This window comes from Synchiropus splendidus, chromosome 1 (genome assembly GCF_027744825.2).
Source record: "Synchiropus splendidus isolate RoL2022-P1 chromosome 1, RoL_Sspl_1.0, whole genome shotgun sequence".
In the NCBI taxonomy this organism is placed as follows: Eukaryota; Metazoa; Chordata; class Actinopteri; order Syngnathiformes; family Callionymidae; genus Synchiropus; species Synchiropus splendidus.
Window position 1 is genome coordinate 68048204 of NC_071334.1, and position 26801 is coordinate 68075004.

The window sequence follows — 26801 nt, forward strand, 5'->3', positions numbered from 1 at the left end:
GGCTGAATGGGAAATTATGGACGGTGGGAGGTAGAGGAGGAATGGTGACATGAGAGATGTAAGGCAGAATGCCAATAGATGGATTACAATGTCTGACAACACATCTTTAAAATTGAAAATGGAACGTTGTGAAAGCAACTACAAAGAAATGTGCAGCAAAATAGGCTTTTGGTAGCTGAGGAGGAGGGTGGCAACAGGAATGTTGGCGGGCTCAGGTGGTTTATCTTTCATGCATTAATAACTTCCCTTAAAGCAGATCCTTCCCACTCTGCATGACCAGCTCCAGCCACTCAGAAGGCTTAAATGTGGGAGTGGAAAATAGAATTGTAATTGAAGTTAACATGATATTTGTATGTACTGACAGCAGCTGTCTGCAGCCAGGCACTTTTCATCTACTGTAATCATTCTCATGTCCGCAGAGCAGAATGAAACATGGTAAAAAGATGATGTAGTGAACTTTAAATATGTGTTAAAATTGTAGTCAACTCATTTGCGTCAGCAATATAAGTTAGTTAAACACAGTGTGCTGTTTGTCATGTTATTATGTGAAGAGGGATGAACATTTGTGCAACACAGATATTAAAAAAAAACTACTTTAAATCCCATTTATCTGAATATTGTGTGTGAAAGATGTATTAAAGGGGCCCGATCCTGCAACCTATGTTTCAAATAAGGAACTCTTTGTAAGAACCTTCATGAGATTCCCACAACACCCACTTCATTTCTGACTTCAGAACTAGAGAACTTGACTTTGTACATTAGCAGCTGCTAAAACTCATCCATGATCAACATGCAATGATTCATGAACACCCAGAACTGTCTTGTGGTGGACCAGCACTGACCAACCCTGAGACCCCCAGAGAGTTGTGGTCAGTAAAGAAAGATTCAAAAGGTGTTTGGACCTGAAAAAAAGGTTATTTGTAAGTGGAGAATTTATATCTTATTGAAGTGATGAGTCATTATTTCACACATAAATAAGTTTGTTAATAGTCACCTCACCTTAGTGCAACAAAAATAAAGAAATATATTCTTTAAAAAATACTGCTGATCAGGAGTTTTCCACTCCGTGGCATGTTTATTCTTGACTGACATACATGGCAGCCAGTCTGAGTGCTTGTCTTCTCTGTCCCTCCAACCACCACACATGTGCAGTCAGCCACAGAAACCTGCTGCCAGCTACTCTGTTTGCCTCCCAATATATTTCAGCGAATGGGTGTCAGATTTCACCATTTTGTGTGTGCACTGACTTTACTATTCAAAGACAGAGAGACGGGAGAAATCAGATGTACTTCAGATATACAGGCACGAACTTCCAAACACAAAGGAAGGAAAAAGTTGAAGGCACCAAAGTCGTATCAGCAGAGTTGTGTGCTACATATAAACAACTGTCAGACACCTCTTCACTCTGCAGCCGCAGTCACCAACTACAGCAGTAACACCCTCCATCCACCTGCAGACTTTATCACCCCCCCACACCAACTTCTCCCAGCTCCCTCTCCACTCATCCATAAGTTTGTTGATGTTTCCCTTCAGCCTCATCCAATACTTCCATCACCATCTGTAGCATTCGATACCACTGTCATCACATCGTGAACTCATTTCCACCAACATAAACAAGACAGCCTTCACTCTCAGCCACCATATTTCGTTGCCATCATATAGTAATATGTTTTGTGCAATGACAATAAAGAAAGTCTAAGTCTAAGTCTAAGTCATATTTCTCACCTGTGACACACTTTCAATCCCAGCCCTCCCCAGTCTACAGTGGACGACATGGACTCCACTTTCACTTGGACACAGACGACACCTATATAATCCGAGCCCCTCCAAGCCCTCAGTTCCGTCCTCAACGCTCCTACACTACATCCATACATTTCCAAGCCTGGTTCTCCCACGACTTTCACCAACTTTCAACAACAACGGAACAGAACTCCCGGTGGATGCAACAATCAAACTCTCACAGCTCTCCGGTTTCCCCTGGGAGTCCCCTGGGTCGTGGTGTTGGCACATTCACCTGCACTCCTCTTGCATACATTCAAAGCGCTCCAAGACCATAACCGCCCCCCCTCCCTCCTGAGCACTCCTCAGTTGCTTCCCTCCTCCCCTCCACTGTGATCACAGTCCCACAGGCCATCAGGACAACAATCTCTCACCCACCTTCACATCGCAGCTCAAAACAAAGCAATGTTGCGCTGTTGTTCCACTTGAACTTTTTGAAATGACTCACAGAGGAAATGGGCTTCACTCCAATATCTGAATGGGCCTCTCAAGTCAGTCACAGTAGAAGACGATTGGAGCAACTCTAGGAAATGCAGTGTGGCATGCAGTTCACAAAGATCAACTATGAAGAATACCAAGGCTGGATTTAGAATTTCAATGTGGGTTGACCACTTTATCCTGCTCTAACAGTCACTTCCATGTTCGGAGTGTTGTTTTCCGCTGATAAATGGAGCTATTAATCAGCCACAGTCCACCAGCGTGCCTCCAAATCACCACCTCTTTCTGTATGTAATGTGACTGCTGGCCATGTGACAGGATTACGACTCGGCTGTCACACTTTTCACAGCCCAGACAAGCCACTCTCGACGACGCGCTCGCAAGGTGCCACAGTACTTTGGCCCACTTTGAGCCTGCGCACAATACTTAGATTATGTCGGGGACTTGAAAGCAAAAGCCAGTTCCTTTTGAAGCCGTTTAAGCAAGTCCACACAGAGGAGCATTTTAGTGATCAAACTGAATCCAAGACTGTGCGGGCGCAACAGGGAGTTTCCAAGAGCAGACTGTTGTTTGTGTTGCCATTTTTTTCTTTTTGCTTGTTAGATCACAAAGTTGAATTCTCTCTCGCACGTTTATAAACAGGCAAACCATGTAGGTTGGATTTACTTGAGTCTCTTCCTTTGATATCAGAAGAATAAAATGGGCTTCACTCTCTTGGTTGAGCAACCCTCAACAGGACTAAACCCTAGGCCCTAAATAGGCATCTCACCGCCAGCAGATTATTTGTGGTGGTCCCTGAACTGCTACTCCTGAACCCCTTATTGCCGATATCATTTGATATCCCAGTCGATGACTCCTCAACAGCTTCTCCGATGAAAAACAAAAATAGAAAACAGTGCAGAAGACTTGAACACCATCTGAAAGACGCAGGCTTTTAGCTAGAATTTTGAAACAGGGTGTCCAAAGCCCCGCCCACTGGCCATAACCCACACCCCCAGTCCATTCCCCACACAAGACACACAAGAACAACGACTGACTTAACAACATGCTTTGTAAAAAAGAAGCTGTAAATATCTATTTGAGCAAAAATGAGTTCATAAACAACAAATAAAGATCTGAGTCAAATAACAAATGTTTAGTAGCTGGTGCTACGATAACCATCAGATGCAGGGGTCTCCTGGGCAGCTGTTACCTGGCTGACCCTGACTAATAAAACATACTTGGATAATGACTTTTTCCATTAGTACGGGATATCGTGTCTACAGTTTTGCTCATCTTCTTTCATATATTTCTGCAAGGTATTTTTTTCTAAACTTTAAACATCCATTCATTAGACATAATAAGGTTTAAATAAAACCACGTGAATTTTGATCCCTGTTTAAATTATTTTGCTCACATTCGCCAAGTACCGTGTGATCCTTCACTCCTCAGAGCAGCTCGCTGCACTGCACTGGGGAGTGGGTGTATGGGGGAAGCGGGTTTCGTGCCGAAAGAAATGTCAAAGTACTCCTCCAATAAAAAAGATAGTCAGAGAGTCAGTTTTGTAAACAGTTGTTTAAAGTGCGGTCCTTATCTGCGGTTTCCTCCTATCATCACATCTTGCGATATGTGGACAACCGCGAGATTATGCTGGTAAACAAACATGGCAACCGCAATGGCCAAGATATGGCTGCAAAAGGGTTGCAAATTTCGTTCATATTAGTTACTGGGTTGAAACACCCTACAAGTAGGGCATTATACAGGCACTAATGATCAGACATTTAGGGCTGTGAATAGAGGAGGGCTTCCATTTTTTTTATGTCATGGGCTCATCCAGACGCACCCCGAGCTGAGTTGTTGAGGTTGTTGCACCAAATTATCTCCGATCCCTTAAAGTAATCATTTCATGGTTTGTGTTAAGCAACACGTTTGTTCACATTACACTTCAAACATGGACATAGTATTTCAGTCTTGATACAAGGGTCCGATTTTCATGTGAACTGGAAACATTTTCGTCAAATATTGACTTGTTTGATGAAATTCAGCGAGATTGTTTCTCTGGAGCATTTTCGATGTCCTGAGGATTTTAAAAAACAGGAGTCAATTTGTTTCACCGACATAAAATAAATAACAAAGAAACACAAAAAGGTGTATACTAAGCAAGGTTGAAGTGAATGCTTTTATGCATGTTTTTTATTGTCAGCTAGGAATCTCAATATTGTCTGTTTGGGCTTTACTGTCGCGTGTGTGTTTATTTTGTGAAGCTGCAGTTTGCTGCTTATTCCCCCGCCTGTCTGTCTGCCACGCAACTGAATGCCACACCATTTCCCATACCTCATTCAGACACTACAAATAGAACCAGCGGTCTCCAGGGGCTCGGCTCACTGAGACTGGAGACGAGAAGAGGAAGGTAGGGAAGGAGGAGGAGTGGCTTAACCCGGGAGAGAGACGGAGAGGGTTAACATCTTCAAAATCCACACTCCAATTTGTCAACGTTAAAGAAGAACTGAGAGGAAACCGGAGTCCCAGGACGTAACAAAGAAGGGGAAGAAAAAGTAATCAAGGAATTGAAATAGATGGGGGGGGAAGCCATTGGTTTAACCTTACAGATGGATAGGCCATCAGAGTTAAGTAGCGGCAGGATCGATAAGCTGGAGAGTGAGGAGGGAAGGCTGGAGATGCTGTGTGGGCACTGAGAAAGAGGCAGGGTGGCCAACAGAATCATCATATGCAAATCTCACTCCAGATTATTTTACTTTCAATCAGCTTCAGGCGCCACTCGGCTTAGGGTACAAACACACAAAGAAGGAAAGCCAGGTCCAGGCTGTAATAACATTCTCAAGGTCACGTGAATGACTGAACACTGGTGCCACCATGTTTCCCCCTTCAGCTGTTCATTAGGCATAACTGGACGTGCGCTGGTCGATACCGGTCCCCGATGACCAAGTGTGAAGTCAGAGACAAAGGGAAAGCAAAAAGTGACGGGTGATAAAGGAAGCCAACAATAGAATGGTTGGAGGAGAGGACAGAGGTTTGCTCCGAGGGTGGAGGAAGAAGAGAGCGGATAACAACGACGGCCAACAGGCAGAATGTGTGACAATGTTTTTGAGGACACAGACGTCTATTATAAGATCCATCCTTTTGGGAACCTGAATAGGGGCTCAATTAAATGCCTTCACCAGACATGGAAAGTGACTTCTGACATCCTGACATTTTCATCAGTTTATTCAGGCACGTGAAAGTGCATCATTTATGTGTGTGTACACACCAACAACTACATGTGTTGCCAGACATTTGGTTTAGATGAAAATTGCTTTTCAAAGCAGCGTAGATTCTCACACTGAAAAAGCATTTTAAAAAATTGTAACCAGCAAAACTCATGTTTGAATGACATCCATCGCAACACAACAGAAAAAAAAGCTGCCCTGATTCCCCAAAGATGTTGCATCCCCTGCTCAATGTTGACTTGAATGCAAATCTTTTGAATAAAGCATGCATTTGCCGTTAGGTGTGAACGTACGGTTATTGAGTGCACTGTCTAACAGGGGGCAGTGCCACGCCTCAATGACTAAGGCCACACACATGCACACACTCCACACAGAACGTTGAAGAAGCAACCACTTGATCAGTCATCAACATCACTAGTGATGCAACAGTAAAAAAAATCTTCACCAAAGTTCATTATGATCACATGTCGGCTGATGTGTGTGCATGAGTGAGTGAGTGAGTGAGTGAGTGAGTGAGTGAGAGAGCAAGTGAGTGAGATCAGCTTCTTGGAACTGGACGACTGGATCAGGAGGACGTGCTGCTTCCTGCTCTGCTTCCCGCTTGATCTGGTGTGATGAGTGGCAGTGCGGAAATGAGCATGTGCGAATTGAAGTTCTTGATATAAATGACAAGTAACAAAGTGTTCATGTGTCTTCTTCCTCCAGGTGAGTGAGTAAATGAAGGAAACACAGAGTAGAGTGTCTCAGAAGCATGTTACATTTATTGAAGCCAAACAAGGGAGCACACTTTGATCATCAGTGAGGCCAAAGTTCATCAGTTATTTACATGCATCTCACAGAGTTTCTTGCTGCAAGTCTGACTCTGGGGACAGCTGAGACATCTCCAGCTCCTCCACAGCTGCAGGGATCTGCTCTCTCTGCCTGCTCCTCCAGACCACCACCGTCACAGCAACACACAGCATCATCACAATCGCAGCGCTGAGCAGCACAGACCTCACCAGATGGAGATCAACCTCTGGCTCTCTGAACATTAGCAGGGTCTCAGATCTGAACACACAGTGACCTCCCTTCATCACCACGCACCAGAACTCTCCGCTGTCCTGCAGAGAGACGTTCCTGACAACCAGGCTCATGTTGGAGCGATACATGTTGTCCAGTTCTAGATACATCACACGTGACATTCGTCCCTGGGTTCTCTTGGACCTCATCAGCCAGCGAACCCCCACAGTCTGGTTCCAGTCACCACAGTCAAGAGTGACGTTTTCGCCTTCAGTGAAGAGCACCACAGCGGGAGGCTCGGAGACGGGACACACACACAGGTAGTAATTCACACGACCTGAAACATTCAGCTCACAGACGTATCTACCCGATTCATCCAACGTCAGAGACGGAAACATCAGTGAGTGGTTGCGACTCACTCTATTATCCATCAGTGCATTCGTCATCGACCAAAAGTGTGTCTGGTTTCCCCTGTTGTCAGAACAGTTGAGCTCCAGTCTCTCCCCCACCGAACGGAGGACATAGTCTGACGGAACTTTCACATAGAAACGGATGTGTAGGTCACACATGTGCTGCTGCTTCTTCAGACAATAATAGGTCGTATCAACAGAAGGTCGGTGGATGGAGAGCAGAAGAGAGGGTCCGTTCATCACCAGCTGGTGTTCGTTCTCCGAAGGCGGTTCATCATCTATTGAAACAACGTTTTTTCTGGGGTTCAAATGGGCCCACTGAACACTCTGGTTTGGTCCCACGTTGTCACAAGTCAGCTTGGCTGTCTGTCCAGCATGCAGGTAGAGATAATGGCTTCTAATCTTTCGAGTGCCACAGAAGAGAAGAGTGGAGTTCCTCTCGTGCGTCACGTTGCCCCAAGTCCAGCACTGCACCTGGTACTGACCCGAGTCAGACGCTATCGGACTGGATATTTTATACGCATCTTGTTTTATGATGGAGTCTGAAGAGTTCCACAGAAGCATCTTCTCCCCACTGGCCCATCTTGAGACCAAGCAGAAGTCAGCGGTTTGGTCCAGGAGGAGGTCAACAGTCAGCCCCGGTCCGAAGATGAGATCAGCGTGGATGCTGGTGATGAGAGTAACAAGCAGCAGCAGGACCTCTGCAGCCACAGCCATGTTGTCGTCTGTGTGTGACTCAGCTCTGGCTGCTGCTTCATGACCTCAATCTCAGCACCATCAGCAGCTCAGTAGAACTGAAGATTGGATCAGGAGGACTCTGCATGCTACTTCCTGTTGGCTTTATCAGGTGTGAAGAGCAGAGGAGTGGAAATGAACATCAGCTCACACAACACATGAGAATGACAACAGTCAAAGCCATCGAGAACATGTGTCACATCACATTCAAAAACATACTACAAGGCTGACTGCCTGATTGTGGTTCTTTATATTGTTAACTTTGTCGCCCATTTTCCTATTTAGTCTTAGTCTTGTGCCAAAGTTAATTCTTAGTCCAGGTCACATTTCGTCATTCACATGTCATTTTTGTTAGTCATGTTTTAGTCGACTAAAATTCACAACAACTCTTTGGTGTAGAAAAGTCAATGTATTTTAGTCACGTTTTAGTCACAACATTGTTTTGACTTTGATCGAATTGGTGACAATAAAAAAGCTAGTTTTAAATTCGGAGAAGTAAATCTCTCTTCAGTCTGCAGCTGTCTTTACCCGGTCCCTCTCTCCATTTGTCCGGCAGGATGTGCAATTGGTTATTTTCACCACGATGCCTTGTGTGTTTTCCGCTTGTTTTCATTTACATTGCGATGTTGATTTGAATGGAAAATAAATTCAGGCCCAGTGCATGCTCATGCGTGCTCTCAACATCTCCATGACAAAAGCCCCAGTATGTGCAGAATAACACCACACTCATATAAAAACTAGATTTTTCATTGAACTAAATGGAAAAGGAAAGACAGGTCTCATTCGATTGGAGATTTTCCCAGAGTAGGGGGGAGTTTTCCCTCACCATCAGTCGAGGAGTCTTCCTTTTAAGGGGGGCCCTGCTCCCATTGACGGAGTCACCCCCATACGATGAGGAAAAAATCCTGGGGAGAAGAGCCCTGTAGAGAGTTTTGTGTAAAAACAAACACACTGCAGTGTGTCTGATACAGGCTTTTAGCTAGAGGGCATCTTGAGAAGCCCGGTTTCCTCGGCAGGACGCCCTAAATGTATTATTAGTGCCTGTATAATGCTCCGCTCACAGTGTCATCTCACTGGTTTACATTAAATTTTGTTTCCACACGGTAATTTCGCCAAATATGATCCAAATTCGCAGATTCTCAAACCTTTCGAAACCGTATTTTAGCCATTGCCGTCGCCATATTTGTTTACCGCCATAATCTCGCAGTGATCCACATGTCGCGAGTCGCGACACTCGTGGCATAGAAGCGAGCTGCTATTGATGGGATGTCTGACGCTGATGACAGGAGGAAAGCGCAGATAAGTTCCAAACTTTAGACAATCGTTCACAAAACTAACTCATTGCTTTCTAATCGGAGGAACATTTGGCACTCCCTGCCTCGCCCGCATCGCAGCGGCAAGCGGACCAACACAAAGCCTTTTCAGAATGAGAGCAAAATAGGGATCAAAATTCGAGTAGTTCTATGTTTTTAATCAAGCGACAAGGCTTTATATATGTATTGTTTGAATGAATCAATGCATGTTGTGGTTGTGAAAGTTTAGAAAACCATCACAGCTGATACAACTGCTTATCTTGCATAAATATATGAAAAAAGATGGAGACACAAGGCTGTACACATGATGGCTTGGAGTAAGGGAAAGAATCATGATAAAAATGTTTTTTATTATTATTATATTTTTAATTAATCTGGGTCAGCCAAGTTAAACAATTGCCCAGGGGACTCGTGCATCTGGAAGTGTGCTACTGAGTTCATGTCTGTTAATGTTTATTTGACTCAGATGCTTGTTTATTTGTCATGTTGTTTTGGTACAAATAGATGTTTATAGCTTTGTTTTTTATAAAGCAAGTTGTTGGTTGTCAGTCGTGGACATGGTGTGTCGGGAGAGGTTGGGGTTTGGGGTGTGGTTATGGCTTGGGGGCGGGACTTTGGATGCCCTGTTTAAAATCCTAGCTAAAAGCCTGGTCTGATATCATTTAAGAAGAGTAGTAGTAGTAGTAGTAGTTTGGGTAGTGACCGAAAGGATGAGATCGCGGATACAAGCGGGTGAGATGAGTTTCCTCCGCAGGGTGGCTGGGCGCACCCTTAGAGATAGGGTGAGGAGTTGGGTCATCTGGGAGGAGCTCGGGGTGGAGCCGCTGCTCCTCCACATCGAGAGGAACCAGCTGAGGTGGCTCGGGCATCTGATCCGGATGCCCCCTGGACGCCTCCCTGGGGAGGTGTTCCGGGCATGTCCTACCGGGAGGAGACCCCGGGGAAGACCCAGGACTCGCTGGACAGATTATGTCTCCGGTCTGGCCTGGGAACGCCTCGGGATCCCCCGGGAAGAGCTGGAGGAGGTTTGTGCGGACCGGGAAGTTTGAGCTTCCCTGCTCCGAATGCTGCCTCCGCGACCCCACCCCGGATAAGCGGCAGAAGAAGGTGAAGGTGAAGGTGAGGTAGTGTATCCACAGGATCGGTCCCCTTTCCTTCGTCTTTTCTTCTCACGGGGTTGATTTTTAACCATTTTGACACCCCACTACTGTTTCACTTTTCACCCCGTTACACCTAATTTCCATGTCAGGTGACAGAGCAGCAAATAAGAGGCAAGGTTTCGTGTAATGGGCCGCATGAATTAGAGGAAATCTGTCACAGTGCCCATTAGCAGGACACTGATGCGCTGACCCAGCTCCAGCACTGTCGGCTCTGCAGTATCCTGACAGCCAATGAAGGTGAGTGGTCCTTCCATCGTTGCGATTGATTCTCTTCCATATTATTAGAAAGAGAAAAATCTCACGATGAGTGGAAACAATGAGCTGCTTCACTTCAGCTGGAACGAGACAAGGAAGTGAGCAGGGAGTGATTTATTCCCCCAGATCACTGTGTGCGTGTGCCGTAAGAGTGTGTGTTGGCAGAGCGACTACACTTCATACATGAGCCAGGATTTCTAATTGGGGGAGTGTTGGTGTGGCCTTGTGACACGCGTGACAAGCAGAAGGTGAGTAAAGCAGAGATGGAAGTCCGAGTCCGAGTGTCTCAGCTGGCGTGTCAGCAGAGGTCCTACTGGTGAGTGGACGTGCGGAGATGCAACAACAGAGAAATCAGAGTGTGACATGAAATATTCAGCCGGGCTTCACAGGAGACTGTCCAGAAATAGGTCAGCTCAATGTGGCTGCCTCTCATCGCCACAAACACACAACAATTCACACACTGACAGTCAAGCTGCTCTTCAACACACATCAAACACAGCAGCTGCTACAAACACACAAATCATGGCCCCACCAGCAGCAAAGCGGCTCATGAATCGGAAGCATCACGCAGGTCCAGACGCCTCTCACAAGGAGACGACAATGAAGGAGCCCTGAAGTGAATCGTTGTTATGGTCCCTGTGTGTAATCGGTAGCAGTCAGTTAGATCCCAGAGCCACACAGGTAGTAAATACAGCTACCTCAATTAAAAGGACTCATGAACTCCATCTCCCATGACACTACTCTCTCATGAAAGAATGGATCTGCCCTAACGCCAAGACCTCTCCTGGGTGCGACAGCAAGGCCGAAATCTATCCCTGTTAAGAGGATAATAATACCAAAACGAGAACAATGATGGGAAGAGAGCCATTCGTCTCCATTTTCCTCCCTTTATGCTGAAAAATGAATTAGTCAGGCGGTCAGCCATGAACACCCTGGAGTGCTGGAGTGGAGTATTCCAGCAGGGAGGAGGTCTCCCAGCAGCATCAACGATCTCAACAGTGATCAGAGCACAGCCTTTGAGTCCAGGGGTGAACTTTAGCCTCTATTCTGTGCAAATAATTCCAGCACCGGTCATTAATACGCCGTGAAATCCACTCTCATCTATGACTGCACCGTAAAGTTAACAGCCCCATTAATGTTCAGCAATGACTAATGGTGCATTTAAATGTGAACGCGTTCAGATTCCAGTGTGTCTGCTACATGTAAATGAGTCACAACAGCAGTGATAGCTGCTTGCTGGAGATGTTGCGAAAAACCAATGATTATTTGGAAGTGGGTGAATGCAAAAGAACAATCGCTCGCGCTCAACCTGAGACAAGGGTGATAAAATCAAGCGCTCCTTGTCATTCATCACACTGGAGAGACGCAGGAGGTGCACTCAAATATGGAAGTTCATTATCAAAGGAGTGACGTCCTCTATCATGAGCTCATGGAAATGACAAAAAAGCAAAAATCACAGCTTACAACCACAGAAAAACCTTCCCCGCCAAGTGCCTGCTCAGCTCAAAATGTCTCCTGTCTCCACTGTTCTCTAAGGCCAGACCATACAGACTGGAGTTTCTAGGGAGAAACCTTTAACCTACATGCTGAAGGTTAAATAGAACTGGTACATTTTCACACATTGCTCAATAAAGTTTGCAAGTACAATGACAGCAAGATCTTCAATTGTTGAATAATTTGTTCATCGTGATCATGATATGAATCAAAATAATCGTGATTATCATGTTGACCATAATTGTCCAGCCTTACTTTGGACACTTGACCTGCAGCATCTGCTAACAGCAGAGACACAGATGTCAACTCGTTGACTCATGAACCCATCAGAGGCTTTTACCTGGGGCGGGGGGGTAAAAGCCGGACGAAAACATGAAAAAATAGACGCCCACCTGCATTCACAGCAGGACTGCACAATAAATTGTTTAGAAAAAAATTGCGATTTCGATTCACCCTTGTAATTTTCTATTAGTCTTGATTCACATTTCATTTACAAATCGATTGCATTTGCATCAAATTTGCTTCGTGAGTTTTACGCTCCCAAGCCCTCACCTTCAGCCATTGACAAAGCCTTGTAGTCACGTATTTCACCCGTGACGTGAACACGGTAGTGATCGGATAACTTGGGGACAGGCAAGAAACTGTAGGAATATGGATGACAAACCTAGAACTAGTTAGAGAATCAGCCCACCAATCATTGTCAGAACGAATTTGTTCCGGCAAAAGGCTCGTATTCGGTTGTGTAGCTGTGTTTTGGATTCAAACCAGACTCCAGCCGGAGTTATGTGGTTATGGAGGCAATTGCTTTCCATATAGCAAAAGACATGGTTCCAATAAACACTGTCGAACTTGACAGATTTCGAAAGATGATTCATGCATTGGACAAACGCTACTCAATACCCTCCAGCAACTATTTTTCACAAGGTGCACTGCCAGATATGTATAAGAAGGTGCGCGTTAAAGTCAAGGCAGAAGTGCAGGACGTGGATTATTTTGCCACAATGACTGATTTATGGTCCAGCCAAAACATGGATCCGTACATCAGCCTGACTGTCCACTTCAAAGAGGCGGACTTACCATGACGAGGAAGTGCCTACAGACTGTTTATTTCCCTGATGATCATGAAGGGGAGAACTTGGAGCAGGGACTGAGGGATGCCCTTACATCATGGAGGTTGAATTTCATTTTATTTTTATTTTTAAATCTGGGTCAGGCAAGCAACACGAGGAGACCCAGGAGACCCCTGCATCTGAAAGTGTTGTGGCAGCAGCTACTGAGCTCATCTGTTCACGATTATTTGACTTTGTCAAGCGACAAATTGACTTGTTGATGGTGATCAGGAAGAGCAGTTTTGTGGGCAGGGATTTGCACGTTTTTTTTTCCATACTGAGCTTTAAAAAGATGGGGAAAACGCAATGTAACAACGTAACCTGACAATTGAGTTTACTATATTAAGTGACTGTAGAAGCAGAGGTTCATGAATATCAGCTACAAAAACGTCTTTTATTGTGATATTCAGCTTATTCCTCCTTAACAGGATTCCGGAAGATTCATCTCCAGGATTCTGGAAGATTCATGGTCCCACACAACTTCAAACATGTAACTGAGGAGGACAATTTCTCTACTCTCCTTTCGTCTTCCAGCCAGTTGCCACCTCTTTGATCGAGAACAATGCTGTCGGCAAAATAATACAATTGGTCTCCAAATGCTCGACTTCTTAGAAGAAGCAAGGATCACCATTAAAGTGCCTCTGGAAGGTTATTTTAGTCTACAGACCTATTCATATTTCCTCACATAACACCCTAAATTCCCTCTTTAATGATCATTCTGACATATTTATCAACTCTTAAACAGCAACCTGTCAGTTTTTCACTCGTCAGAGCTTTGGATTTTACTCACAAATAGAAGGTTTGTGAATCTGTAAAATGGATGTTAAAGGCAGCGGGGTGGGCAGCTACATGCAGCGGTATTTCAAGTGCTTTAGTATCACAGGGGCCCCCGACACCAGTGCTCCCTCGCAGTAATGTAGTGCAATGTGCTCCGCTTTAGTCTTTAATGTGGCCAAAGTCTGTCACTTTGCCAACCCCCCAGTTCTCAGAATGTGACTGGAAACTTCTGGCTGATCTGAGCTGCCACTGGATCATCGACTGTTTAATCAAACTCCTCATGAGGAGGAGCAGAGAAGAAGATTGAACTTCTACCAACCATGTGCTACAACCACACCCTGACAAAGGAAATTAAAAACCCAAACAACTTGATGGTTTTCAAGAAAAATATACTATAAAGATCCGTAGGAAATGACTGTTAGCAACACACAGAGGGCAAATTGAAAAACACGCATATGAAAATACTAATACACACTCACACACATACACACACACAACAAAACTGACTGACTAAAGGACAATTACGGAGCCATGTGATATCAGTTACACAAATGTCATATAATTTCATTTACATTGCACTAGAGGAGATGAAAACAAACACTGATTAATTATATTATATTATATATAATATTGTGTATATATATATATATATATATATATATATATATATATACACACACACAATATTATATATAATATAATATAATTAATCAGTGTTTGTTTTCAACTATATATATATATATATATATATATATATATATATATATATATATATATATATATATATATATATATATACACACACATAATGTGATTCTTAGTGACAGGTATGAAGTTGATCGAAGCAGCTGACCCCCCCCCCCCGCAGAGGTTACCTGAGCCCAGGGTGCTGCTGCACTGCCAGTCGTCGGTGCTCGCCGGCTTCCAGCAGGACTCCCACAGGGACAGATAGTACTGGTCGTCGGCGGTCACCCACGCCGGGCTCATGACTGCGCCCACGTCCAGGCAGAGCGCGAGGAACACGCACACCAGCCCGACCAGCTTCAGCGGCGTCAGCGGGGAGCTGCGCGCGGACTCCTCCGTGTCGGTGACCGCAGAGGACATGGTGCCGGGGCCGGGCTTGACGACGAGAGTGGTGTCCGCGAGTTTCCTCTCGTATCCCGGGAGGAGAAGTGAAACACACGCCGCTGGAAGCTCCGCAGGCGCGCGACGCACGCTGGACGGAGCAGCGGAGATCTCCGCGGTGACGTCACAGCTGCGAGGATAGGCAGGTACCACTGGGTCCAAGAGAGAAGAATAGGGGGGTGTGACTGCAACAGGGCCGGAAACAGAACATTCCGGAGCCAACGCTGACAAAGGAATCAGCGATGATCACGCTCCTTTTTCGTCGTGTTTATATCACGTGATGATCTTCCACTTTTCCTTGTCGACTCTCTCAATTGTGTGATGACAGGAAGGAAAATTTGCAAACAGTTACCACCCAAATATGTTCAGGACACTGAATGAGACACAGCAAACATCTAAACATCTAAATAAAAACTGATTCAACGGATGGATGTTTGGGATTGTAACGTTGGTGTGTCCACCATGATGCAGCTCGCTCATTTTCAGTTGAGCTGTCAGTGATGGAGGAAGGTCTGCTGCTTCACCTCGAGATATTGTTCCGAAAACTCAAGACATAAAGGAGCAAGATCTGGACGACTCACTTTTATGGCTTCAGTCTGGTGCATGTTCAGTCCAGGATGGGACACAAATGCAACTTGTTTTTTAAATTTTCTGACTTAAAATTGAAAAAAAAAATGCAATAAAAATATGTTTTAAAGATAATACGTAAAATACAGAGCCCTGGAAGTGACATGCATGTGTTAATTTTTTTGGATGTAACATGCATGACTTTGTTTATTTTTTGCCCGAGATAGCAATTATTTCGAGATATTTTTTTTTAAATTATCTTGAGATAACTGTTATCTCCGGCTAAAAAAAAATAAGGTCATGAAAGTCACATCCAAAGAAATAAACACGTGCATGTCACTTCCAGGGCTCCGTAGTGAAAGGAAGAAAAGAAAAAAAGAATGCCGTCAACCCACACATTTTTATTTATCTAATGTTTGACCACAAAATGATTCTACATTGATTTTTAAAACAGATTCCATTAATGCAGCAAACATTCAGTAAGCACTGCTGCCTCCTCACTCACTTTGCTGTGATGCCGCTTGAATCTGGAAATGAGCCACGTGTTCCAACCAGTCACTTGGTACAACCGGTTTCGAGGCTTCCACTGTTGACGCACAGTTGGTGCCTCGGTACGCACTTTTCAAAATAACCTGCTGGATGACTCTAATCACACGTCAAAGTCTCGACCCAGAGGACACATCAGCGGGGATCGTCCAGCTCCAGTTGTAGATCTGTTGTGGCTGCCATGCCCTTGTGTGCACCCTTTTCTGGACACGTATGAAAGCACTTGTACCGAAACAGTATGTGTACCGTTACACCACTGATGCTACAATAAAAAGCAGAGGTGTTCCAGCAACAAATAAAGCCTCACAATGCACACAGAAACCTCATTGTTTCTTTTTTTTCCCGCAAAAATACATTGGTGGAAAAAATTCTGTGAGAATCACAGACTCATTTTGTGCATGATTATTGCATTTCAATACAGTACAGAAGGTGTGCGGACAGATGGCAGGAATGCTGAGAGGAAAAAGAGTTAACATTGTTTCCCCTGAATATTAAACGAAAATCAAGTGAGGCGATGAATAGATGGATGAAGGCAGCAGAGATGAGCCAGGTGAAGGAGAGCAACCTTCCCCCATGCTTATCCAACTGGAAAAAAGGAAGGATGGGAAGATGAGGGGAGAAAAGATGGCCTTGTTTACTCTCCATTCTCCATGAGGGCAATAATGAAGGATGATGAGTGCTAGACAATAGGTGGGCGGGGTGGAGAGTGGGGCGGGGGCACAGCAGGAGAAGGGCAGAATATAGAGGTGAAGGACAAGCTTTGTCTGGAGAACGCTTTATTAAATAGGCCGAAGTTAGGAAGGACATGGGATTTAATATTCCTCCGGTCGACTTCATTTCGAGGACAGAGACGTGCTCTGTTTATCTTCTCACAAGTTGACTGTTTAAAACACCAAAATGAGAGTGGATTTCAGAAACATACAACCACCTCTGGATTAGAGCTTGCAGAAGACTAATTGTATTCTTCATGAGCCGCCAGATCAAGCATGTCCTGCCTCAGCGGGAAAACTCGCAGCATGTTCTCCACGATTGTAAAAAAAAAAAAAAAAAGAAAAAATCTCCCCGGACATTCAAAGGCTGTCAAGTCTTCAAACTAAAGGGAAAGTGCTGGCGTCTATGTTTCACTCGCTGGAAGAAATTTGGAACAATCACACCACTGTGAAGTAAGTGATCCCACAGCAGGAATATGAAAAAAAAGAAAGATTGTGCGGTTCAGCAAATTGTGGGGACTTTATATTTAGACATGGAAGAATTAAGACAGAGTTCGCTGACATCGGCTCATTCAGTTGACATCAACGCAGGCAGACGTCGGGGAATTCTCAAAATAGAAAGACAGGACACAATAATAAACACTTACATATATGGTTTGGTTGTTATTGCATTTTAGCGGTGATGTTAATGCAACTTGAATTCCCTGCTGAAGTGGTGGCAGATGCCTGGGAAATGATCGAAACAGACATGATAGGGCATTTGTGGACGGTGCAATAGGCCACACCTTCTCAGACTGACTTTCCTGTCACCTACTGTCAGGTTGCACTCTGGACGTGGACTGGACTCACTGTCATGATTGGGCTTTATGATCATTTCAGCACATTATATTTTACTTCTTTGTTTCTACAGGGTTGACTGTGTCGTTTCTGTGGGAGTAAGGACTACTTTAATGTTAATATGCTGCCAACAACCCAAATTTCCCTATTGTGGTATGAAACATGGCAGTAAGCAGTCAGTCAATGAGTCAATCCAAAAAAAGTGAATTTGTTTAGTTCTTTATGCAGTGCTAAATGCAGCGTGACCTTCGCATAAAGGGCAAACATATGTTAAAAAGTGGTACCAAGTAAATCTCACCTGCATCAACAAAGATGAACATGGCACATCATTTCCAGTAAAATCACTGAGTGCTGAATATGCAGTGGACGGCCAAGTTCAAGAAACATATCAGACCAGCATCACTTCTCACCTCAGGAGCAACAACGTGATTTGAGCTATGTCTCAAACATCCCACAGAAACAACCATGAACATGCATTTAACACGTTGGCTGAGTTTTATCTGTTTATAAGACTTAAGAAATTATTTACCACAATCCTCTTTACTTGCAATGTATATATCATTTAGAAGGTACCCATGCAAAAATGTAATCTATGGTTATGTACTTTGAAATATTGTGACACATATTGTGACCATGGGTGGGAAAGTACATTCTTTACAGGGCTGCATTATATGGTGAGATCACTGTGAGTGAGACTGCTGTCATGGCTACTTAAGGTCGGAACCAAGTGCAAGGTGTACTGGTCGACAGAAGGCTCGGAGACGAGAATAAATTAAAGAATTTAATAAACAATGATGAGATAATACACAGACTGGAACAAACAGAAACGGATTACAAAAGGCGCCGGAACCAGAACGCGGACTGGGAACTACACGCACTTGGAGATAAGCCCACGAGGCCCAACCAACGAAAAACACTTGGTGGTGGAAAACACACACACAAGGATATAACTATAGCAATGAGAAATAAAAAGTTAGATCTAGATAACACTCACACGAGGATAAACTCGCAAAGGAGAAAAGTGAAACAGAAATGGAGCGAGGGAAAACGAGAACTAAGAAAGCGGCTGAAAAGGGAATCGAGCGTGCACAGGATTTAGAAAATTCAAAGGGAATGTAGCGAGAGAGTTGAGTCGTGGAAGAGTTTACCATGAGGAACGCGAAGAAACCATCTGGCGGCACAAGCTGGCGTCGAAGGGTTGATATCCGTGGAAGGCTTGAGCATCAAATGCTCGCCAGCTGTGCCGTTCGAGATGCTGGAGGAAAAGCAGGAAAAGGGAATGCAGGAATAACTGTGAGTAACCAAAATAAAAGCACAGGAAGACATGGACATGACAATAATAAAACAGACATACAAGGTACGGACATGACCACCACTAACACAATTGAGAGCTTTCCTGTGACCCAACATTTTTTGGATTCAGTGTGGCTCAGTAGGAGGACTGGGCACTTTTCAGGTTTGAACCGTTATGTCAGCCGACAGCCGACAGATAATTTTGGCAGTTACTTCATGTTGTGTTTTATTGCTTTCTGTTGGTTGCCACGACTTTATCCAGCTTGTGCTACCCAAAACTAGGACTCACTGGATCTTCTAAAATACAAACATCTTTCAAACCGTTGGCTTGGCTATCACAGCACCGAACAGATGCTGGTCGTCCAAGCCAGAAACCATGTGATCACAGGTCCCTCCTTTGCTCCCCTGCTTCTCTGTCGGAAGGCTTCAAGTCAGGAGCGAGATTTTGGGTCGTAAATATTGAACGCGCTTAATTACAATTGTCAGCCCGACCCTTATCAGAGCCGATTATCCGGATGAATCCGCTGTCAACACACACCAGACACGAGGATTCTCTGAATGGATAACCTTATTAGAGTTATAATTATGGGACATTTACCTTCCCTGCTCTGGAAGCAGCAAAATCGGGACAAAAGCAACCTCTTTATTGGGCCAAGTGGTGTTTTAACTTTTGTTCATATGTGTTTTATCCAGCAGCTGTGGTCCCTCATCTGCAACTGCTATCTCCCCAAATCTCTATTCCACAGATTTGCTTTCAGATCAAACAAACAACTGGAACGTTTTCATCACCACATTTGGTGTAACAACCTGGAACAGCTGGATATGTGTGCGATTTGCATACTTCCTGCTGTGTAAAGCTAGTTGCATCTCCCTAGACGGGTGTAGTGCAAATGATAAACGGGATGAAGAAATCTTTTATGGGGAGCCTCTAATCTCTATCAACACAAAACATGTCACGATGTAAAGGACTGCTGCCATGAAAAATGTAAACAACCCTGTTTGAAAGGATTAGTTTCTTAAAGGAGGCGAGGACTGGGTCTGCTGGCATTTCTCATTTTCCTTCTGCATGCACATGTGTCATGATGGGTTGTTATCATGGCGGTTCATTAGCATTTTTCATATCCTGCTGTCAAGTATTTCCGGCGTTCTATCTCTCTCCGCATCGGCGCTGTAAACAAGACACAGAAGCTTGCCTGTGCACTAAAGGCAACCTCTCTAAAACAAATACATTTCAACTGTTAAACACTGTGGAACATCGCTCACTCAGATACCACATACACAAAATCATCAGTCACTCAGCGGAATTTTAATAACTTACACTTTAAGCACGAAATGTAACGTTAGAAGCCGAGAGCGCCTGTTTTGTGGACCTCTGAGATGTTCATGGATGATAAAGAAGAAACCTGACAGCGCCCCTCATGCTCCGACCAGAAGCTGAACAGCTCAGTTCCAGGTAAAAAAAAAAAAAAAAAAAGATGAAAGCAGCGTTGAGAGGTGTCTCTCTTCTGTCATGTGCACCAGAGAGAATACACACCCACATGCACACACAACCGCCTACGCACATACGCTGAAGCATGGCTGCAAAGGCACATGCAAAGTCACTGAGTAATTAGACTTCACTTCAAAGAGCAGGACAGTTGTTTCGGAGAGGAACAGACCTGTGACATAGTCGGCTTCAGGTCGATCTAATTAAACCAGGATCTGATGCAGGAAGTTGGACCCATTTAATACGCATCTTTAATGGCGTGTTTGATATTGACAAGCTGTAATTTGACAATGATTTTTAGAGGCAGGCATGTCACTCTAAAGGCCCTCTATAACTATAATTACAGTATATGACTTATGACGTTGGTCCATTATGTCAGTGATGTCCACAGCTGAAGTTGAAAGTACTGAAGGTGAAGCTTACTTTTCTATTTCCGATCAGACGTGGTCAGTTTCTAGTTATTCAGAAAGTAACATTCTGCTGTCTTTAGTGTGAGTTTTTGACGGCTGGATTCAGAGTCCATCACACTGTACATGCACGTCTGTGCCTGAAGGTGTTGCAGCATCGATGCATGGCTGAATGTGATCGTAACAGACCGTCTCCACCTGTATTTGACGTGTAAATGAATCGTCCCTTATCGCTAATGCAGGCTTGTGATTTGTTTCATATTTGTCCTGAACTCAACACAGTGCTGCTTGTTTGCACCTCTCCTACAGTGACTGGAAAATCGTGTTGTTGCACATCCTTTAAGTCTGCTACGTTCCATAAAGGGCCACATTATGCTGAGACAAATGTTCAGGGCCATCAACACAAAAGATTTAAAATTGAAAACCGGTGGGAAGTAACATTACATGCTTAAAAAAATAAATATTCAAATATTCTGAATAAATTTTAAGTTGTTGAAAAATATTTTTACGTGCAGAATATCATGGTAAAATTCACAATTTAATATATTCAAAATATTACTTTTTTTAGGGACAAGAAATACTGTTACCATTAGTATTACTCAGTAAAAGAATCAAATTTAAAAGTTTTTGTCCAAATTTAAATTCATAATTGACAATGAATGATAACTAGTTCTGACCTCATGAGGACCAGATAAATACAGGCAAAGGGCTGTGTCTTGCCCTTGGACCGCACTTGATCCACCTGTGCAGCTGCAGAAGAGAGTGTGGCAACATCGACAAGTCACTTGGCTGCTGGAGACCAAAAGCGTGCCGCTCCTTGACGTTATCTTGTTTTCGTGATGTGGTTTGTTCATGAAGTTTTTCTAGGTCAATCTCGCATTTATTATATCATCTAAGAATTTCACACGTACAGCAAGTCAACTGTTTCCTCTGTGTGTGTGTATATATACAGACAGGCTGAGTGTTATTTTAATTCACATTTATTTGAAAGAAATATTTGGAATAGTTCTGCATGTGGCATCTGAGCAGGTCTGGTGAAGGTCTGTGCAGACAGTCCAAGCCTCCTGAGCACAGTGCGCCTTAAATCCACTTTATGTCGAGTCTGAAAAAACAACTCCTCCATCCTCACTGAAACTGCTGTCCATAAGTTTTCAGAGCAGACTGAAGTGGGGCATATCCCCTACTTAATTACTGCCGAGCTAATTGAATCCCAGTGTGAGTCATGTATGACTGTGTGACAGAAGCGAAATGAAACAGTATTAAGCAGCCAAGAAGATAATCCATTTAGGAATGTCGGCAAATGGGAAGGATTAGTTCACGCAGCTCCATGTGGCTCATCGGTCAGGAGGCATCAGCTTTGTTTGAAAACTGATTCATGTCTCTGTTGCTTTTGTATTGAAAAGAAAACTGTATTTATTCATGAATCTGCTTTGTAAACAAACAGAAATGTTCGCACTAACATTGATAATTTCCATATGAGGCAGGCGTGGAGTTGAGGCACAATTTGAAGGCATCATGACTTGGCACCGCTTCTTGTGCCTCTACATTGAGTCTCTCCCAGATCTATCATTCTAGCCAGTGTATTGACTGGTCTCAGTTGCTGCTTTTCCATCGGGATAAATGCCTGGTCTGAATGATGCTTTGTGCCGGATTTGGCCAGTGTTGCCAACTTAGCCAATTTTCACATCTTTCCAAACCTTATTTGGCAACTTTTACTGTGTAAATCGACAGTTTTAGTGACTTAATGTCGTAGTAGTAGTGCTTTTTCAGGCAATATCTCGTGCCTTGGCCCTGTCTCTTTCACTCAGTGGCATCTGTCTCACTGACTACTGAGTCTGATTGTGTCATGTCCTCCTGGTTGACATTCAGTGCAGAGACAATCGAGCTGTAAGGAGTTCACCGCAGTGACAAGGGGTGGCGCTGTGAGCTCTTCTGTCCTTCTGGTTCCTGTGACCGTAGGAGAAGAGCAAAGCCGTTCAGACTGTTAAATTGAACTCTGTGGACAGCGATCGTGACTGCTGAACAAGTGTAACTTTGGAGGTCCAGAGCCCTGGTTCACCGCCATCATGGAGCTGTCGTCATTGTCAAACACGCTTCCTTCGACAGGCTTTTTGATTAAACTTTAGCAAGTTTATTAATAAAAGAGTGTTGTTTATGTATTACAAGAATGATAGATTTGGAGTATCGGAAGAGTTGCGCTTTCATTAGCGGCATGAGCCTCGACTAGCTTAGCAACCATGCTAACCGTTGCTAACATAACCCAACAAATCACGTCTTCTTATCTTCTTGAGAGAGCTAACAATCAAAACAACCTGGGGGAAGGAAGTTGAAGACAAATCTAGACATCTGCAGATCATCATCGCGTTACGAAACAAAGCTGATATCAGGTTGATGTATTCACTGTGGAGAATGGCTCAGACTGAGGAACACATACTGCACATCAGGTTTCACACACGACTTCTCCATTTTATAGGAGGTTATTCGACACAATTACACTGTAGCCGCACCTCACCCAGTCTGGTCATAGTCCAGCTACTCAGCTGCATGCTAGCTCAGTCTCAGTCAGTCTTTTAGCGACTTCAAGAACCACCAATAGCAACTTTCCTAACGGAGGCGTTGGCAGAACTTTGATGGAGAGTGGTGGATTGTGATGTTTGTTGACCGGGTCTGCGCCGTCTCGTGGTGTCTGGGCTGAGTGTTGTGTCACTGCACGTCTACCCCAGGTGACACGTCAATGGCGGACGTGTCTGCCCTTTGGCTTTACTGCATTAAAAGCTTGTTGCGTGGGAACGCGCATCTGAATTGGACAGCACCTTTAAACACTGAAGAATTCATTCATCCCGGCTGAGGAAAGTGGCCCCAACTGTCAGGCGTCTGCTGTCTCTCCAGAGGGCCGTGAACGCTCCTCTGGGGCCTCATACAGGAGGTGTTGCGTGATTAGGCTTCAGTCAAGGATGGAGGCCTGACTAATCCAAACACTGGATCTTTAACCAGCTCTGGGGAACATATTCAAAGTCTGTTTCATTCGCTGTGTTGCCTCTCCATTTAATGTTGCATTTGTTACTACAGGTCCTCTGCTAATTGCTACCAGCGCATCTCATCTGTCGCCGTGGAAACGCACCCTCCGGGGACTCCGACAAGCAAACCCCATCTTTTAGACAGTAATCAGGGGACCGGAAGCAACGAGTGTGACGCCCGACTGGCTGCTGTTTGTTGCTGGTTCAGGTTTTACAGTAGTGCTCCTCCTCTGTGATCCATCTGAGAGTCAATGGTGGGAAGCTGCTGTTTTCTCCTCTGTGATCAGCCTGCTTCCGTCTTCTGTCCTTTGCTTACCATCCTCCCATCATCCCTCTTCCTCCCTGTGTGACTCTGGCCCTCCCTCACTTTCTGCACCAGCAGGCTACAGATGGTGCCTAATGGTCACGCAGCTATGTGTAACGTCCTTGTGAATCATTTTGTAGGCTCGACCGGAACCTGTGGACAGGAACTTGTTTGGAATGTGTGAACACCGAAAACACAGAACAGGTGAGAAAATAAACTAAGGGGTTATCACTTAAAAATGTAATCGTCGGAAGGTGACAGTACAGTTGACAAATGACTTTTATAATATGCTATATTTATTACCGGAATAAATCTTTTTTTTTTTTTGTGGCCTGACATCTTCAACAGGATGGTGTCAAACTCAAGCACCGTCAGTAAGTAAGTAAGTACATACCAAGTGACCTGAAATAGTGAGAATTCGGTCCTGGAACCACTTGGAAAATTACTCAGGAAACTCCATAAACATGCAAGCTGTCACTTGGACAGAGTCGCTATTTCATGCGTTGGAATTCAGTACAAGTTGATGGATTGTCAAATAATTGCATGACATGTGAGACCCGTGTTATCATCCTTGTTTGGTCCGTCTTCTTTAGTTGTGTCGCATCAGGTTTTGGGCCTAGTAACCTCAACAGATGGGTGGTGGGTGTGCACAACAGGCATTCAGCTGCAGCATTGCAGCACTGCGTTTTCAGAGCCACAGCTCCAGGCTCGGCAGTGGGAAACATCGGAGTGAAATTGCATCTCATGCAGTGTAACACACCGCATAACAAATGTTCATATGTCTAGTTTTATTTTACTCTGTAACTATGCTCGTGGAACACAGCTATATATTTAGCAAAAGAACGTTAGGCCTGACGCATGTTGCTGTCCAGCTCACCTCCACGTTCTTTTATAACTTTGCTTGTTCTCGTGCCCAAATATGAAGCCCAACTCTGTCTGAAAACTTATCATAGTGCGTTTCCCCGGGCAGTTCTGTCGGTGACAGTCCTGTCTCCAGCTGTACCAAACTTCCTGTTCTCAGTTTGACATCTGTTTCTTTACTCTGTTGTCAAGTCGACTGCGTTTTTACTTTCTTACTCAATTATTATCTTAACTACATTTTGGATTTTCCTCTGGTCTTGAGGATTGTTGCTTAACAATGACTGAAAATCTTTGTTAGTGTGACTGTTTTTTCTTCTGGGTCACAATATAGTCCGACTAGAATGGACCCAGCAGAAACAGAGGCTGACGGCCGTGCGACGCTGGCAGATTCTCGCTACACATCAGACCTGCTGCTGCGGCTGCGTCCATGTCTGCGCCTGCTGCATCTCAGTACGCTGCATCATCACCTGCAAGTCTGTATCCCATCTGGTGCACATGAACCATGCATTGCCTTGCATTGCTGTTTTTTCCCCTATTTCATGTTCAATGTCACCGCTTGCAAGACTTTCACAGCTGAGATACGATGTGTTTCATCATCCGTTCTATTCGATCCCGCCCAGAACTTATCTCTTTGGAAGACGTTCATTTTCACCATCTTTTTGTACAATCCTTTTTCTCCTCACACTCCTCTAATTCCACTCGCCATATTGAAGTAAAATCGTGAATCAAACATGATGCACAACATGCAACTCTGACCGGTATCTGCACAGAAACTCTGAACACAATTCTCTCCCACCCCAAAAAAGTACAGCTCCACAGTCGGAGGGTGACGGCATATAAGAAAAATATCACTCCATATTTCACCGCGCGAGCGAAACATGCATTGTAAAAGAAAAAAATTAAAAAACTGCTCTGTCATTGTTATGAATTCATCATGTTGCAGCTAAGACACAGATATTCAAGTGCTCGCCACTGAGATGCTTCAGAGAACTGTGTTATTGGATGAGTGAGGATTATCAGTCATTGGCTCTTGTTTCCTGCCGTCTGATGGTGTTAAGAAACAGATACTGAAAACCTGACTGATTTTCATCTTGCAGAAGAGCTGCAGAACACTTTCCAGGAACTTTGCTGAAGCGAGACAAACTTGTTCCCCGTCTGCTAAATCAGATGTTGCTCTTGCTCTGGGGTGTTTAGGAACAATCTCGGCCAAGGCTATTCATCACAGCTTCATTGAATCCCAGGCACAGGAACTGAACACCTGATCTCATTTAAAGTTCACTTTTCCTCGTGACTCAAAGTGAGATATCAGTGTAGCTAAGTAAGTTAAAGAGTGTCTGAGTGAAGCGTTTACAATGGCCTCAAGCTTATATGATGTTTGTGATGAGAAACATGATGGGATTTGAACCAGATGAAGGAGGAGATGCAGCTTTTATGCCACTTTGGAATGTCTGAAACTGATTCCCAAGGGGGAATTGATGAAGTGCAGACACAATAATTTGCTGTAAATTCTATATTTTCGGTGAAAGATTTTTGCTCTTCCGATGACACATTCTACTTTCGCTGTTCACCCGTCTAATTCGTTTCAATGTCCCATTAAATGGCTATTGTTACTGACAAAGACAGCAAATCACCAATTCATCTTTCTTTTGCGCTTGGCTCTTCAGGGTCGCAGGATACTGGAGCAAATCTCCGCTTCAGTGGAGTGAGACACTTCAGTCTATCAGGGGGCCCATATGCCAGACAGCCACTCTCATCTATGGAGCTTTTTAGTGCAGTGCTTTCGGGCCGCAGCGATACAGAACCCAGTTCTGTTTTCATGTAGAAGATATACTTCATGTTCTAATTTCCGGTTGACTTTAAGGGTTAGACACTACAAACAAGAACCACCCCCAACAATAAGTCAGGGTCACCGACCCCCATGAATTAACACAGTGTCGGTCCGATCCAAGTTCTGTATTGAACGACTTTTATTT

At 44.2% G+C, this 26801-nt stretch overlaps 1 protein-coding gene across 1 annotated transcript in view; it reads right to left on the minus strand.

The window, feature by feature from the left end:
* LOC128751340 (transmembrane protein 47-like) overlaps positions 1–14951 on the minus strand; it is a 28784-nt gene extending 13833 nt beyond the window's left edge. The window contains exon 1 of the mRNA XM_053852312.1: positions 14551–14951. Coding sequence (XP_053708287.1) covers positions 14551–14779 — 229 coding nt within the window. The 5' untranslated portion in view covers positions 14780–14951. The remainder of the gene's footprint in view (positions 1–14550) is intronic.
* Between the last annotated feature and the right edge of the window lie 11850 nt (positions 14952–26801).